Source organism: Dysidea avara, chromosome 1, assembly GCF_963678975.1.
Source record: "Dysidea avara chromosome 1, odDysAvar1.4, whole genome shotgun sequence".
Lineage (NCBI taxonomy): Eukaryota > Metazoa > Porifera > Demospongiae > Dictyoceratida > Dysideidae > Dysidea > Dysidea avara.
Genome location: NC_089272.1, coordinates 21,735,814 through 21,752,386, shown reverse-complemented (window position 1 = coordinate 21,752,386; position 16,573 = coordinate 21,735,814). Strand labels below are relative to the sequence as shown.

General features: G+C 35.3%; 1 protein-coding gene and 1 long non-coding RNA gene across 2 annotated transcripts; both read right to left on the bottom strand.

Annotated features, from left to right (window-relative positions):
• Window positions 1-869: 869 nt before the first annotated feature.
• Window positions 870-8,212, bottom strand: LOC136249017 (uncharacterized). The gene is made up of 7 exons (XM_066040904.1): window positions 8,085-8,212; window positions 7,841-7,972; window positions 7,383-7,416; window positions 3,284-3,663; window positions 2,204-2,290; window positions 1,240-1,273; window positions 870-1,181 (listed from the first exon to the last, which is right to left on the bottom strand). The coding sequence occupies exons 1-7, from the start codon at window positions 8,167-8,169 to the stop codon at window positions 1,133-1,135; spliced, it is 801 nt and encodes a 266-aa protein (XP_065896976.1). The 5' UTR covers window positions 8,170-8,212; the 3' UTR covers window positions 870-1,132.
• Window positions 8,213-12,678: 4,466 nt separating this feature from the next.
• LOC136249012 (uncharacterized) lies at window positions 12,679-13,507 on the bottom strand. Its single transcript, XR_010697983.1, has 3 exons — window positions 13,391-13,507; window positions 13,150-13,220; window positions 12,679-12,832 (listed from the first exon to the last, which is right to left on the bottom strand). It is a non-coding gene; the product is annotated as an uncharacterized lncRNA (long non-coding RNA).
• Between the last annotated feature and the right edge of the window lie 3,066 nt (window positions 13,508-16,573).

Sequence of the window (16,573 nt, the reverse complement as noted above, 5' to 3'; positions counted from 1 at the left end):
ATTCAGTGACTCCAATTCAATTTAAAAATATGACTGTGTTAATTGGACAATTATTCAGCTCATTGTCACAGACTACAAGTAAGTGTTATTCATGCCATAGCCTTTCTCACTGTTTGGGGGGTTTCAGTGTCTTAAAGGGTACATGTGTATATCTACTCTAGATGAAATCATGTACTGTATAACACTAAGACTAACTATGCATTTGGTAGATGTATGTATACTGACCAGTACACAGTAAATTTCTTTCAGTCCGCATGGTTTACAGTCTACTGTGCACTTTCACTGCTTGACTGACTACACAGCCTACACCTATAATTTTTATTATGCACTTTATGTGTAGAACTGATTGACTATGTCACTGTACGAGGCTACAAGTATCTGCAGCAGCCTAAAATTCACAATGGAGCCCAACAAAATTAACCATAATGGATTAAAGATGGTAATTCCTTATTGGTCAAGATGGTAGTGAAAGTTGACAAGGTTCTTCCAGGTACACATGCACATCTTTAATTGAGAACATTATTGAATGTAGCCATACATATACTTTGTCTACATCATTCACTGCTACAGGTTTCGGCATAGTGATTATAGCAACATTTCAATCAACACTTCTTTCAGTGCAAAGCAATAATAGTATTTAAATGCATTAGCTGACATAATACAAAAGGCTTCATTATGTTTCTGCATAGTTTCAGTGCAGTTGCAATAAAACTTTTGAGCAAATTTGGATATGGCAGAATGTCATTTCCAGATTATCAGGTTTCTGGAACCACAGGAATTTACAGTCTTTTATATCACAGACACAATTGTTTCATGCATTGTGTATAATTGTGATGTAATGTATGTCCTAACTATCAACATTCGCAAACTAAAGTTGTATCGACCATTTACACTTTGGAAGTACACACAACACCAGATTGTATTGCAATCTAATTATAATAACAGTTTGCAAGCCATTAAAAATATACATTGAAAACACACAATAACTGCCAACATATATTATTGTACATAGCTACACACATACATAGCTGCCTTAAGCAGTATAAAATATTTTCGTGTAAAACTCAACAAGGACAAAATATAATTCGGTGGTTATAATTACAAAATTACGTGTATGTCAATTTCAAAAAAACTATAATGTTTGTGGTATAGTGTACTCATATCCATCAGTAGTTGATAACCTAAGGTATACAACACATATGTTACTCAGTGGATTATGTAGGTTAGAATGTTGCTTACCTTAGTGGTGTTGTTGACTGCAAACCTCCATTGTCTGTAAAGAATAGCCATCATAATATATAATTTCATTTATACACACAGACATACACGTACATGGAAGAAAACAATACATTGTCAAAATACACTAGCCCACATGTACACAGGCTCAGGCTCTGCACAAAATACATCAGTGTAGATAATGTTCTTTAAATTAATGTGATTTTCCCATTGCTATCTAGCTGTTATTTTGAGCATGAACTACATGTTTCTATACTTGTACTTGTGTCATAGGAATGTAAAAGCCAGGTACCTTAGTGATAGTTATTATTAATCATGATATTTGTGATTAATGTGGCTCACTTAAACATAACCATATCTGTCAATTGATAGTTGTTTTGGTGGTGCAGATTCCAGAGTTTTCTGCATTAATGGTAATTTTGTAATAAAATTATTAGACTGAATCTTTGCTAATGTATCTTGGCATCACTTTGAGAACAGAACTTGTTTAGTAATACAGACAAGTAACAGGTTATTTTAATGAATGAAGAAAGTAAATCAATGTAAATAACAAGAACTAATGTGAGCCCTAGTGGCTCATAATGCTAGATCATAGAATTTTCCTCACAGACACTCACTGTCCAAAGTCACGGTACCATTACCTTTGGTCTGGAAGTTTTTCTGCACTCAAATAACTATGATGTCAAGGCTCCTTTACATGTGTATGATAGAATAAACTAAGAGTTAATCAAACAGTGCAGTAGTACTTATTCCTTCTAAAATAAAACCGTGCCTGCTAAAACACGTTTCCCATACTGCTGTAATAATTACTTCTTGATGGGATTTAGCACTATGTACCACATACTGTGGTATAAAAACAACAGTGGAAAGCAGGTTGTTTGTCTTTGTGTACACTTCTACATTATTGATGAAACAGTTTTATGTCAGCTCAGACATGAAATATGTATGTAAGAGCAATGTCACATACCATCATCTTTATCAGGAAATTCATAATGGTTTCTTAAACTCTCCTCGTCAAGAGTGTCATATATTGAAGGTGGCAAATTAGCAGCACCTATATAAAATACACAACATTATAAGTTATAAATACTAAATCCATTATGGCCATAGCTGTGACATGGCATTATAAATCATTCAAAGAATAAATCTAACTTCACTACAAGCTATCTCATGCATTTCATGCAAAGTAATAAAATGGATTTGACACCACTACAAGTTCAGGAACAGGTTGCAGACTATACACTGGACTCTATTCTATGGCTTACGACTTGGTCAATAAGTTAATAATGTTTTTGAAGGCTCAGCTCAACAAGTGCATATACTATATATAATAGGGGAGGTAATTTTTCCCAGTTGAAAACTATTGTACTACCAAAAAGACACTGGTTTACTTCAATGAAGATAGGTGGTGATGACCCTTTTATCCCAGATGAGGCATGGTGCACAAGAGTACATATACTTATGGATGCGTAACACCGAAAATGGGATAAAACTAATTGTGAATAAACCACCTGTGAAATGAATTGCACTGTAAGTTAACTATATAGAATGGTTCTATGCAGTGTAAGGTATCTTGTAAACATGTATTTGGGATCCCATTGTGGGTTAGCTTATACTGAAATTTACACTTTGCTCTATAATGACTTCATTGTAATTAGTATCAAATAACAACAAAATACGGTTAATATAATGCAATTATGCAATTTGGCAATTCGGCCATAAGCTGCCAGGAATTTAGCCATCAATTGGTTAATTAAATAGTACGTACATGAGTATAGATCTTTACCTATTAGCAACAGTGCATTATGTACAACCTCAGCTATCTGATCCCCTTGGGACCAGGGGTGGTCCATAAGTCTGAAAAGTGAAACTGAGTATAAATAACCATAAAATAGTATAAAGAAATTTTCAGCATCATCAACTACCCTAATAGAACAGTCACCACTCTAATAGAGCAGGCATTTCTGTAGTTCGGTTAACTGAAAATCCAGATAAGTGGGGTCCGGATAACTGAGGTGTTTCACTGTATATAGATGATGTACTCTACCTTGTGGAGTTGGTGAGTGAACTAGTTTGTCATACTCTTCTACTGGACTCTTTGGACCATTATCAGATTTTAATATATGTTCCTCCATACTAACAGGATCATACAGTGGGTCTGTAGGGGGACTACTTGATTCTGATTTGGGATTTAATGCATCATCAGGAGTATCATAAGCAGTGTCACTAGCATCCAGTAAATTGTAACTTGCAACAACAGGAGTTTTCTCAATTGATGTGAACACTGGGAGATCGTACTCTGGTGTTTTGTTTCGTTGCAGGTCCTCCTGATTTTGTATCTCACTTGAAGACTGAGTTTTTTGAATGTTACTTTGAGATTCTGATATTGGAAAGTACTTGACATCACCAAGATCATCATAATTGTTGCTGTAAAGGAAAATATATCACTATAGTTTAGCTATTCTACAGGGTGTGACTACTATGTATGAATGCAAAAGTTTCAAGCAACATAGTTCATAAATTTTTTTTAACAAACACAAGGAAAATTAGGAAGACTAGGGATCATAGAAATGAAAATAGAGATCGCCTACCAACAAAGAATGACACTAGAATTACCATAAACTTAATTTTGTGTTTGAATGTGCCCTAACCAAGAATTACTGAGGAGTGAAGTGCCCATTACATTTTACACAGCATTTCAAGTGAAGAACAGTATGAGAAATGTTTCAGCAATCAATCCAATTACTATGGAAAATATGAACAATAACTGTGATAGCTAGTCAGCAGTGGCAGATTTAGAGGGAGGGCTCTTGACCTCCTTCCTTAGTATACATCAGTATACATATGTTATGAAAATGTATTTGTGATAAGAGTGACAGTGTATAACCAAACAAGATTTCCTGAACACAAACAACAACTTTCCTCTCAAAATTGAGATACTCTAGTCAACAAATATACAGCACACTGTGTCAGGCAAATATTCAGCAACAGTATATTATAGCTATTCTAAGAAACTGCTAAAATCAGCCATACTGGAGTACATAGGGTTCAAATAATAGTTAGTCATTGAAACACAGGATTCTATGGAATTTAGTAACCTTGTGTTGTGGCATACAAGCAAAGCGAGTGCATTACTACAGGGCCTGAAGGTTTAATTCTGTGGAATCCCGTGTTTTTACGTCTAACTAATTTAGACTACAGCTTGCTGTTTTACCCACTGCTACTTCACAGCTGCTTGTGACACAAGAAATATAGTGCTAATTTTGTAGAAACAAGCCTAATACATCTTCCTGTAACTTGTAATGTAACTTGTTATCCATGTGTTGCCAATGTTACAGGCACGTATTTGCCATGTTTTGTATTGCCCCAGATACAGGGGTCTATTGAGACATAAACAAGGGATCTACAGGATTTAGATACCTGTGAGTAACCAATGAAATTCAAGTATTTCACCTTGCTGTGGTCTAATGTACAAAGTTTTCCTAGGTGGCATTTGCACAGTAGCAACGTATTAGTCAAGAGCTTACCATAACTCTTGAGATACCCTAATAGTGCAGTAACAAATAATACAACAGTTAAATATAAAAATTGTGATGAATCCGTTCCGGGTACAATTTATAGACCCCTAGGTTTACAAAGTTTCCTATAGTGTCATTTCATTCTGACTCCCTCCCACCACCCCCCCTTTCCAAAAGTCTGGGTCTGCCCTTGCTAGTTGGTACAGCCATAGGGAAGCTATAAATGTGCTACTGCAAATTGACATTTTGCACCATCAGCTAAAAGTAATGGAAAACAAAGGAGGACAAAGGCAATTAATCCACAAGTACACAGAAAAATTTGGAATTTCAACTAGAGTAGGGACCATAGCATATTGATAAAAAGTACTGAAACAAGCTGGAGTAGTGCGCGATATTAAATCACAGTAAAACAATAAGAAGTGTTATATCCCTACTCTGCATTTCCATTATGGTATCTTGAGCACAGTAGGGATATAACACTTCTTATTGTTTTACTGTGATTTATTGTCGTGCACTACTCCAGCTTGTTTCATCAATATGCTATGGTCCCCACTCTAGTTGAAAATTCCAAATTTTTCTGTGTACTTGTTTATTAACTTTTTTTTGTAATTATGAACCTATGCATAATGGCGCCACGCATCCCAAATTATCATCTGAAGAGTGAAGTATTCATAGCACTTTGTTCTCAGCTATTCCCAATTCGTTACATGGTACTTGGACCAAGTTCTCTTCGAAAAGCACTTTTGCAATCCACGCATACCAAAAGAAAGAAATGGCACTGCGTACCCCCGTTATATCAATTATCGTCTGAAAAGTGAAGTATCCATTATGCTTCGTTGTCCACTATGTTCAACTCGTTACACAGCAGTACGAATCAAAAACTGCTTGAAAAGCACCTCTGCGATCAGAGTAGCCACTATGAAAACTACAGACGATTTCTGTTTCTAAAGGGAAGCCATCACATGCTACCACCAAATTGGCACTTTTCATTATCAGCAAAGGTGAATGGGACACAAAGGAGGACACTGGTAAGTTCATGAAGAAGGCATTGTACGTAATGTGGTATGCCAAAAGGCACCTCTCGGCCCGAAGCAACGTCAAACAGTAAAAAAATCAAGCCAGTAGCCTTAGCCGTTATCGAGTTACGCTTGTCTGAAGGCATCAGTCAGTCAGTTACTTACTCAGTCAGTCAGTAGAAAATTCTGCTAAGTAATTTTTAAAATCCTGTTGCAACTTATTGAAAGTGTTTCAGGTCGATCTGAAAGCTTGTTTGGGCTTAGTATTACCTAACCAATACTGCCTCATCATCGTCTGGGAAAATTGAGGCTGGATTTTGGGTGATATTATTTCGTTGGCCATGCCTACTCCTTTGTGGTCCCTACTATACAATACTATCATAATGTATGATAATACATCCATTGTGTACTGTGGTATGCTAAAAGGCACCAGTCAGTATGACGTCTAGCAGTTAGCCATTATCAAGCACTTGTCTGAAGGTATCAGTAAGTAAAAAAGTATGTAGGTAAGTAGGTAGGTACATAAAATAGGTAGGTAGTGAGGAAGGTAGGCAGGCAGGCAGGCAGGCAGGCAGGCAGGCAGGCAGGCAGGCAGGCAGGCAGGCAGGCAGGCAGGCAGGCAGGCAGGCAGGCAGGCAGGCAGGCAGGCAGGCAGGCAGGCAGGCAGGCAGGCAGGCAGGCAGGCAGGCAGGCAGGCAGGCAGGCAGGCAGGCAGGCAGGCAGGCAGGCAGGCAGGCAGGGAGGTAGGGAGGGAGGGAGGGAGGTAAGTAAGTAAGTAAGTTAAATAAGTTAGTTAATTAGTTTGTTAGTCAGTCAGCAGATTTATTGGAAACGTTCTGCATTTTTTGGGTAATGCTGAAGGCACTTTGGGGTAAAATTATCATGGGAATTGTGCAAGTTAAAGTAGCACAAGTATTTGTGGATCTATTGTTTTAAATGGTACCAATTATTGACCACTTGGCTGGGTAGTACAATTACTTTTTAAGCACTGTAAATTGCTCTGTATGTAATTTGCATAGGTGCAGTTAAAATGCCTCATAACAAACAGAGCAGTGATTAATAATGAACTTTGTAGCACTGGAGATACTGGTCACATGTGATTCAAACATTACCAGTCATACAGCTATGTTATAAGTGATGATACAAAAATAAGTGAGCAATTTCTTACACTATTAGGGTAAAATGGTGACTGCTTTATTAGAGCATCTAGATGGGTCTCGGGTTAAGCTATCCCATGCAATAAATCACTAGGTGGTGCAGTCTTGATCTGATTGTTGGTATTACTGAAGTTGCCACACCCTTGTATAGTAGGCCTTATAGGAGCTTCAAATAATTTAATGGTTTCTAATGTCAATATGAAAAATCAAAAACCTGCCCCCTCTTATACATATAATTTAAATTGAATGCAAGAAAGCAAGCCCCAAAGTTGGATTTGGAGTTGAAGCTTGCAAATACTGAAAAAAAGGTGATATTCACACCTAAGAAAAAGAGTGCAGCCTTCAGAAAAGCCAAGCTTATTAATTAGATAAAATTCAGTCATGGCTGCTAATGTAAATGATGACATTCATTGGGATGTTTTTACATATACTAACAAAATTTCGACAACACTTACATTTTAGAACCTGATGGACTCGACAAGTTGCTACCTAAATGATAAAACATTTGATATTATAATGACAGTGTACAGGCCAAGTTTTGAAATATGTATAGCTAATATATATATATATATATATATATATATGTATATCTGCATTACAATTTTGCTACAATATATATCATTTTGGATACTGAGAAAACCATGCAGAATATTGTTCACTGAGAAAAATACAAATTATAGTCTTCTGGCAGCAGTTTTGTAAAATAGACAATAATTTGGATCTTGCACACCATCTACATACAATAAAATTAAATTGTAGACTTTCTAGAACAAAGTTCCAGGGTGAAAAAAAAATTGCTATTCTATATAAGGATACTGTTGTCCTCAATATGTGAAAATCATAAAAATGATAAGTAACATTCCATTCATGCATATATGTCAATACGTGACTAAATGTGTAGTTAGAAACTTACTGTCTTTGCCACGCCTTTTCACTCTTATAATAATTACAATAAGAACTATTGCAATAAGTAGTAATAACACACAAGCACAACTAGCAGCAATTATCACTGGAAGGTAGCCAGAATCATCATCATCATCATTACCTTTGTAAGAAATTAGTGTCAAAAAGATTAAATATTACCCACAAACATTTACAATAACAAATAAACATGATATGCACATAGGTATGTAGAAATTGTTATTATACGTACATACCACTGGGTCCTGCCACAACAGTTAAAGTTGGAATTTCAGACATAGGATTAGTGGGTGTTGGGCTGCTATCTGTAGTAGAGCTCATGATCTGAGTAGGCACTGTAGTGGGGTAGACAAAATGAAATTATGAATGTGGTATATATACACATGTGCCACTAAATTTACAAATAATAATGTTAGGAATGTCACCACAGTAGGTCATGAAGGTGTACATTTTCCACCAATTGGCTCATATTTCTATCACGATGCTTAATGGCGTAAGCAACAGATTATTCTATCAACCTAAAAATTTTCCTATAATGAGTTCCTTCATAAATTTACACCTTTTTGTTGGACTATTCTAATGGTATTTGTCCATTCAAGTTTGTGTTATATTGTGACGACAACTCACCACATTTCAAGAAGGTGACAAATTAACCCCAAATTACCCAAAAAAAGCCAAACCAACAACATACTAAAATGGAAATTTGCCTCAGATTTTATAGATCCTTACGATTATTGTGATGAAACCTGAAACACATCTCAATGATAAGCTGGACCGGTTTTTACATAATTCTATAAATATTCCTTTGTTCACTCTTGTAATGAACTGTCAAAAGCATTCTCCAAGAAGATTAAAAATAGAAGGACTTGGATGGGGGGGGGGGGGGGGGGGGGTGCTGAATTGGTGATCCACACTTTGTGGACATTTTTCCATCATGCATGTCAATGTCTGCTGTTATGCAGTCCATATATTTCTCCATAAGATATGGCCAGGCAGTATTGGGAATAACGCGTTATAAAAGTAACACGTTATGTAATAGTTATTACGTTTTGTGATTTCAAGTAATATAATGCGCTACTATTCATACTATAGTAATGTTACTTTCAAGGAACCCATTGTTTGTTATATTAGTAATGAAAGCAAAGTGTTATTACGCATTATTATTATTATTAGTAACGGTATTCATAACACATTACCAGGTCCATTACTAACCAATTGGTGTTACTCAACAGCTTAGTAGCTGCAATAATCTACTGTCCCAATCCCAATTATCCGTATTAGTTCACACCTCATGACAAATGGTCACATGATTTGCCAGCAATGTTTAGGTATGGCTGAAGTGGTAAAAATAATGAACATCTCTACACAGGTGCAAGAAGCCAGTAGCTATATTTACAGGAGTGTTTACTATAATATGCTAGCTCAGTAACTAACATGCAAGCCGGGTATAGAAAAGTGTATGGTCAGAGCAAAAGTAACTTAATGTAATATATTAAGTTACTTTTCATTTGGAGTAATATATGAAACTGTAACTTATTACATTGCCCAAAGTAAAGAGTAATATGTAATATATTACATTGATAAAGTAACTTTCCCAACACTGGGCCAGGGTAAGAAATGAAGGATAAGAAAAACACTGTTCACTCCAAAACAGTATACAAAGTATGGTGATGAAACGCCCTTTGAGCAACATGCATCCATGCAACATGCTGTAGTCAAAGATGAAAACATTTTGAAATATTTTCTTTCATCGCACGAACATATTTCCAGACCTACATGTAGGTCTCTTTGCAATATAGGTATGATCAAGAGTATAATTATATGTATAATTATGTAACTATTATACATGTGTGCAAGGTATTGTCCACAATTACACACATTCATTGTTGTAGATACCTGTATTGGTAGGTATTATGGTACTTTTAATGATAGATGTTATTGTACCTGCATTGATGGGTATTATTGTTCTGGCCTGTACTGATAGGCTACTGTACCTGTATTAGGTGTTATTGTATTTGTGTTGATAGGTGTTGTTGTTGTATTAGTAGCATTAGCTAAAGGTGAGTAGATAAAAATGAGAAACATTATACAGTGCATTTTGGTTATAACTAGAATAACAATAAAACAGCAAAAGCAAAATTAGACTAGCTGTACATGGTTAATAACTACTGCACATTGTCTGTAAAATTCACATAGAATACTTGTGCTAGATGCCTGTCTATTAAGGACATATAATTGAAAAGAAATTCCTGCTGCAAGCTTATGTTAAATATAGTGCCAGAGACCAAACCAAAAGTGTCACAGTACACTTGATCATTTACCACACATGTGTCTACTATATATGTAATACAACAACTGCACATGACTACTCGGGATTGCTATTTCCTCAACTGAAAATTAGTGCCATCTAAATCCCTTGGAAATGTTCCCAGTCCTGATTTTTATTTGAATTGTCATGAAATCAGCCAGCTTGCATAATTGTGTCTCCACAAGGCTTGAAAAATGAAGTAGGCTCGTGGAGCTCCATTTCATGTGCTATTACAATAGGACTATGATTTGTTGGTAAATGGTATTTATCAAACTTTGCTATAGAGACATAGAGGTGGAAAGGAGTATATAGGGCTTGGAAAATGTGATGGGCATGTTCTCTTATTAGAAGCACCTACCAGTCATTTTTATAAGTACATGTACTTACCAAGCATAGTAGATTTCACAAATAATTTCTACCTATGCTTGTGCACCTAATATATAATTTACCAAACTACTACTACAAGGCTACGAAATTGGGCAAGGTGTCTATTGACGTTACTTAGGTTTATTTGTTTCCAGTGTTTGCAAAACATTTCTGCATAAAGCTACATGTAGTACCATATATTACTGTTGTTACTGTCAGGTACAGTAATAATCCAAAATGAGCAGTAAAGGCACATAATACAATTATTGATGTCCAATTACAAATGCTACACATGCATGAGCAGCTAAAGAGACAGCGTCAGTAGTCAATATAGTGATAAAAAGTGCATACAACTCATGATACAAGTTTTCTGCTAATAAATGTAGGGACTAATTGCACCCACCCTGTAATGAGTTTTATTTTCACTACATTAGTAGTGTATAGTAGGGACCACGAAGGAGTAGGCATGGCCCACGAAATACCATCACCCAAAAAACAGCCTCAATTTTCCCAGACGATGATGAGGCAGTATTGGTTAGGTATTGGTTAGGTAAAACTAAGCCCAAACAATCAACCCGAAACACTTTCAACAAGTTGCTACGGAATTGCCTTCAGACAAACGTAACTCGATAACGGCTAAGGCTACAGGATTGATTTTTCACTGTTTGATGTCGCTTCGGCCCGACAGGTGCCTTTTGGCATACCGCAGTATGTACAATACATTCTTCATGGACTTACCAGTGTCCTCCTTTGCATCCCATTCATCATTGTTGACAGTGAAAAGTGCTGATTTGGCAATAGCACGTGATGGCTTCCCTTCATAATGGAAATCATCCATATTTTTAATAGTGGCTGTTTTGATTGCAGAGGTGCTTTTCGAACAGTTTTTGATTCATACTGCTGTGTAACGGGTTGAAAATAGCCAACAACGAAGTGTAATGGGTACTCCACTTTCAGACAATAATTTATATAACTGGGGTGCACGGCACCAACCCTTTCTTTCAGTATGCGTGAGTTGCAGAGGTGCTTTTCATTGTTTTCAAGCAGTTCTTGATTTGCACTGCTGTGTAACAGGTTTAACATAGCTGACAATGAAACGTAATACTTTTTGGATGATATAGCTGGGGCGTTCAGCACTATTTCATATGTGGTATGCATGGGTTCACCAATCATAATAATATTATTTACAAAAAGTTAACAAACAAGTATTTCAAAAAATTTGGAATTTTCAACTAGAGTAGAAAGTACTGAAACAAGCTGGAGTAGTGCATGATATTAAATCATAATAAAATAATAAGAAGTTATATCCTTAATGTGCATTTCCATTATGGTATCTTGGAGCACAGTAAGGATATAACACTTCTTATTATTTTACTATGATTTAACTACTCCAGCTTGTTTCAGTACTTTTTGTCGATGTGCTATGGTCTCTCCCTACTCTACTTAACAATTCCAATTTTTTTTGAAATACTTGTTATTGTTTTATTTTGCTTTTCATTCATCACTCTGGACTTCTACTGCAAAGTATAATGTAATGTATAACTTTTTCACAACTTGTTTCTCAATAGGGGTATTAACTTCTAGGCTCTAGATATTGTACAAGGTTGCCATGTATTATGCCTTTGTAACTGCATAATACTACATGCATAATTTTTATGTGCAATCATCTCTTCAAGCTTGTGTACTTTGTATGCTGTGGTCTCATGATTGACAGTGTCTAGATAGCTACCCAATACCAATATGGCACATTATGCAGATTTGTTGTCTTACATGTGGTTGAAGACATTATCAGTGCAGGTATTCTTCCTTTTACAAGGGTAGTAGAAATTATTGTACGGTTTACTATGACAAGAGTACTAGCAGAATACATGTAAGATCTCATTGGGTCCACATTGTTAATAACAACAGTAACAAAACGTGAGCTGATATCTTCAATTAGTCCAGTAATGACATTTGACATTCCACTTCCACCAGGATTGCTAAGTACAACACTACATCCTGAAATTGATGGTGTTCTACAAGCCACTTCACATGTAAATTCCAATGTGTTATTATTATTTATTCTTCTCCATGTAACATCATATAAATATCTAGTGACTGCATGGAAAAATTAGTATTCAATGGATACATTATTATAAGCACAAACGCACCTGAAGTTACTACTTGACAAGCCGATGCATTGTTTTGGTCACATATAGTAACATCAACAGTCTCAGTATCTCTCTTTATAATGAATGGTATATCTGTAGTATTAGTTCCATTGTAAACTTGGCTCATTCCATTAAACATGATATTTGTACTATTAGTAAACTGCAAATGTACATATACCATTATGGTTATATCCATTAATTAGTATTGTATGTGCAAACAAAATCAATTTAATTAGCAGTCAGCTATGATAATCTTTACTCTCCTTATATATATATATGTATAGTCACGTATGTAATGAATTTCACTGTAAGTGATTTAGTACGGTATACCATTAGTATAAAAGTAGGTCTACTTATAATACATGTATAGAATTATATGTACGTGTTATACCAATAAACATAATTAAGTACTCAAAGCACACATAAATAGATAACTATACACTGTTAAATGCTCTACTAAATATATGCAGTACTTACATTCCATTTGACATTAAGAAAAGCATCACGGTTTGCATCAAATGACACACAGGCTTCGGCTGAGTCTTCTGCTAGTATACAAAAGCAAACAAAGGGTATCTGAAGGTGTTAAAGAATAACTTTAAGGAACATAAGACAGTGTAGTGTTCTGATAATTACTATCTATAAAGGCTACAGACTACAACATGTAATAAAACACTAATGCACATTACAAATACAAATTACACTAATTAGTACTTACTAGCTGTACTGGAATATAGTGAAGCTAACAAACACAAAACTACAATAATAGATTCTGCCATTTTGTTCCTGTACACTGACAAAACTCAACAAACAAATACAACCAACTCAACTGAAACTAGTCAAAGAATGAACTTATGTCAGGGTGGAGTAGGGTAGTTTATACATGAAGACCAACAAGATTAACTGATGTTGAAAGGTTGGGTGCAGCTGATTAACACACAGGATGAATAACACTAAGTGTGGCTTCTATAAATATGCTCATATTACTGGTGGTTGCAGTGTCATACAATCTGTGGTATCATGTGGTCAGGGTGTGTTGTATACTTTACAGTGGCCCATTACTTGGGTGTGGACCAACAGAATACCAACCAATTATATCTGTTTACATTAGGCCTTGAATGTAACGCCTACAAATTAAACACACCCAGACAACAGTTATATAGCATTTGAGCCATGCATGGATAAGAAGATACTACACAATGTTTCAAAAGAAGTGCTTCGATGTGTACCATAATTAGTTCAGTATGGCTACAGTACTAAACTAGTGTAAACTCTGGTAAGGATGTTAATGCAATAAATACTACCAACAGTTCATCATGTTAATCCAATAGTCATGCATGGTTTTTATAGCACATAACCTCAGACACCATTAGAGTCTATGCACATGCAATTATGTCATTGTCATGTGTCTACTCTAAGTACCAAAGTACCCTGTGGTAAAACTGAACACTAGATCCACAACAAGATGTGTGTGGGAAAACAAGCTTATTTCCCTAATGCCAATACAAGTTCTTAGGTGTGACACAGTTGTGACTGTACCACTAAGGTTTCACTATACCCTAGCCATGTTGATCATTGCAACAATATGTAAATAGTGGCCTCAGTTTAAGTTTTCAAAGCTCACTGGTAATTCAAACAATATAGACACAACATGTCGAGAGAACAATGGATCACAACAACAACAATGTCTACATTGTTACTATACTAAAGTTAGGGGGTTTTAGGCACATAGTGGCAACATCATACAGCAAGCTTTGAAAGGTAACTGAGCATATACAGTAACATATAAATACATATAACAGAAAGCTTGTTAACATAATAGTATATAAATAATGAATATAAACTAGGTTCATATATTTGCATTGTTGCTAGGAGGTACTGTGTGTTGTTATTTTTGGCCATTAGCACTACAATAACTTACATGCCTATGCTAATGACCCAGCTGGCAAAAGCATCAAGTGATTTTACTTAACAACATTCATAGAATATACACATCACATAGGGTATTTTACAAAAGCATACTGACTTGTAGCATGTAGGTACAGTGTACAGCAATTATGTTAGGATACAACATAAAGCAGCAGCTAAGTCTTCTGTTTCTTAACACCTAGTACATGATAGCCTACTACCAGGCTTCTATTATGTAGAAATCAAGTTTCTACTTTTAATAGGGACATTGATATTTGGTTAGGCTTGAGCAAATGAAGTATTCACAACATCATATCAACACAGTCATGCTCCGCTCTATAAATACATAGCTATTCGTAATACTAGTAAATATGAGGGCCATGATAATATATTCAGAACACATCACTAGTTTGGCTAATATAGCCCAGTGTGGTCCACTATAAGTTATCAGTGACTATTTAATTATAGTCATCATGTATCCTACAAATCTCAGTGTCATGAAGGAGTTTTACTTTGTTAGCGCTGCTTGCTGAGGTTAGCATATCAAAATGAATAACATTTTCAGTTAAAATTATTATACAAGCTAGTTTCAGGTATTCAGCTCAGTCATCTGGCTTTAGTGTTCTAGTGAAAGGTAAACGATAAAGATACATGAAGGAAGTACTTAATTATCATGAATATATTTTTCTGATGTTGATTGTAGATTTTTGTAGTTCATTTGATTTTTCACTCACATATACATAGATTATCAGTTTATCACTTCTGTACCATTAACTACAGTACATATATTTATCCTGTATTTTATAATAACCCAAACAAAAGTAAGTAGTTTATCCTTGATTCTTTTACACATAGAAAAGATATCTATAAATATTTTGTCAGGTTAGTCACAATCAGTATCCTACTGGGGGAAAACATACTTTGTAATGAATACTGTTACTGACTGGAATGGTTGTGGCAGGTGTTCAAATGTTTCTCGATTATTCAGTATACAGCTTCAGTGCACTATCTTACCACTAAAATGCAAATCTGTGTATGCATTTAATAAGTGTGCTCTTGGCTCAGTTGTATTGATTGACACCTACAGTACATATGCAATAATACTGCATTAGCATTATCATTACATAGTTTGGTGAGTGAACACTGCAACAATTGATGCAATGGTGAATTTCTCACATATGACAAAATAATTTAAATGCACGTTAGTTGAAATGAATACAAATATGTACTTGGTGTTGCATAGGAAATGACCATGTACTGTATCATGCCTACTATGCACCTTGTTCCTGTGTTTGTTACTTAAGGGAGTAAAAGATGCTGTATGTACCAAGCAATTCTTTGCAAAAAAATTAATCTCACATACATCACATGAAGTAATGTTCAGATCATATTCCTTTAAATTGAGTAATAGTAACTTTACTAAATTCAGCATCACACATTAATAGACAACATTGTCATACATCAGTGAAATTTGAACATGTACAGTGACTACCTCACTGTGCAGTTAGTAGCCTTCCTCTGGCATATTTAGTTAGCACCACCTGTGTGTTATCAGACTGCATTCATGCACTAATTAAATTATATTACTAATTAGTGTTAGTCTGCTTTCCACAAAAAGGTGAAAACTGTTCTAATGACATAGAAATTGTTACTAAGGTGCTCAAATTATAATGTGAAAACATTAAACACTTGTACAAGTAACAACATAATATGTACATACATGATACCATAAATGCATTTTCAAGTGCATATTCTGTAATCAAAAAACCCAACTAGTTCAATCATAGGCATCTTATAAAACTAATGCATAATATCCATTAAACTGTGGTGCCACTGAGTGATTTTATTAACCCTATCAGTTGCCAAACATCTTTTCAATTTCAAGTTTTATGGTTGCATAATTATTGTGAGGTACACGTAGGGACCTGGACTAAGCTCAGTATACAATTAGGTGTTTGCTATCATCTGTATAAAATTCTATTAAACCACACAC

What these genes read in the sequence shown, in the direction of transcription:
- LOC136249017 (XM_066040904.1), bottom strand. Translation starts at nt 8,169, where the DNA reads ATGAGCTCTACTACAGATAGCAGCCCAACACCCACTAATCCTATGTCT. An exon ending in TCACTCACCAACTCCACAAG is followed by an intron (nt 2,291 to 3,283) that starts GTAGAGTACATC and finishes TATTTTATATAG; the next exon opens with GTGCTGCTAATTTGCCACCT. An exon ending in ATTTCCTGATAAAGATGATG is followed by an intron (nt 1,274 to 2,203) that starts GTATGTGACATT and finishes TATTCTTTACAG; the next exon opens with ACAATGGAGGTTTGCAGTCA.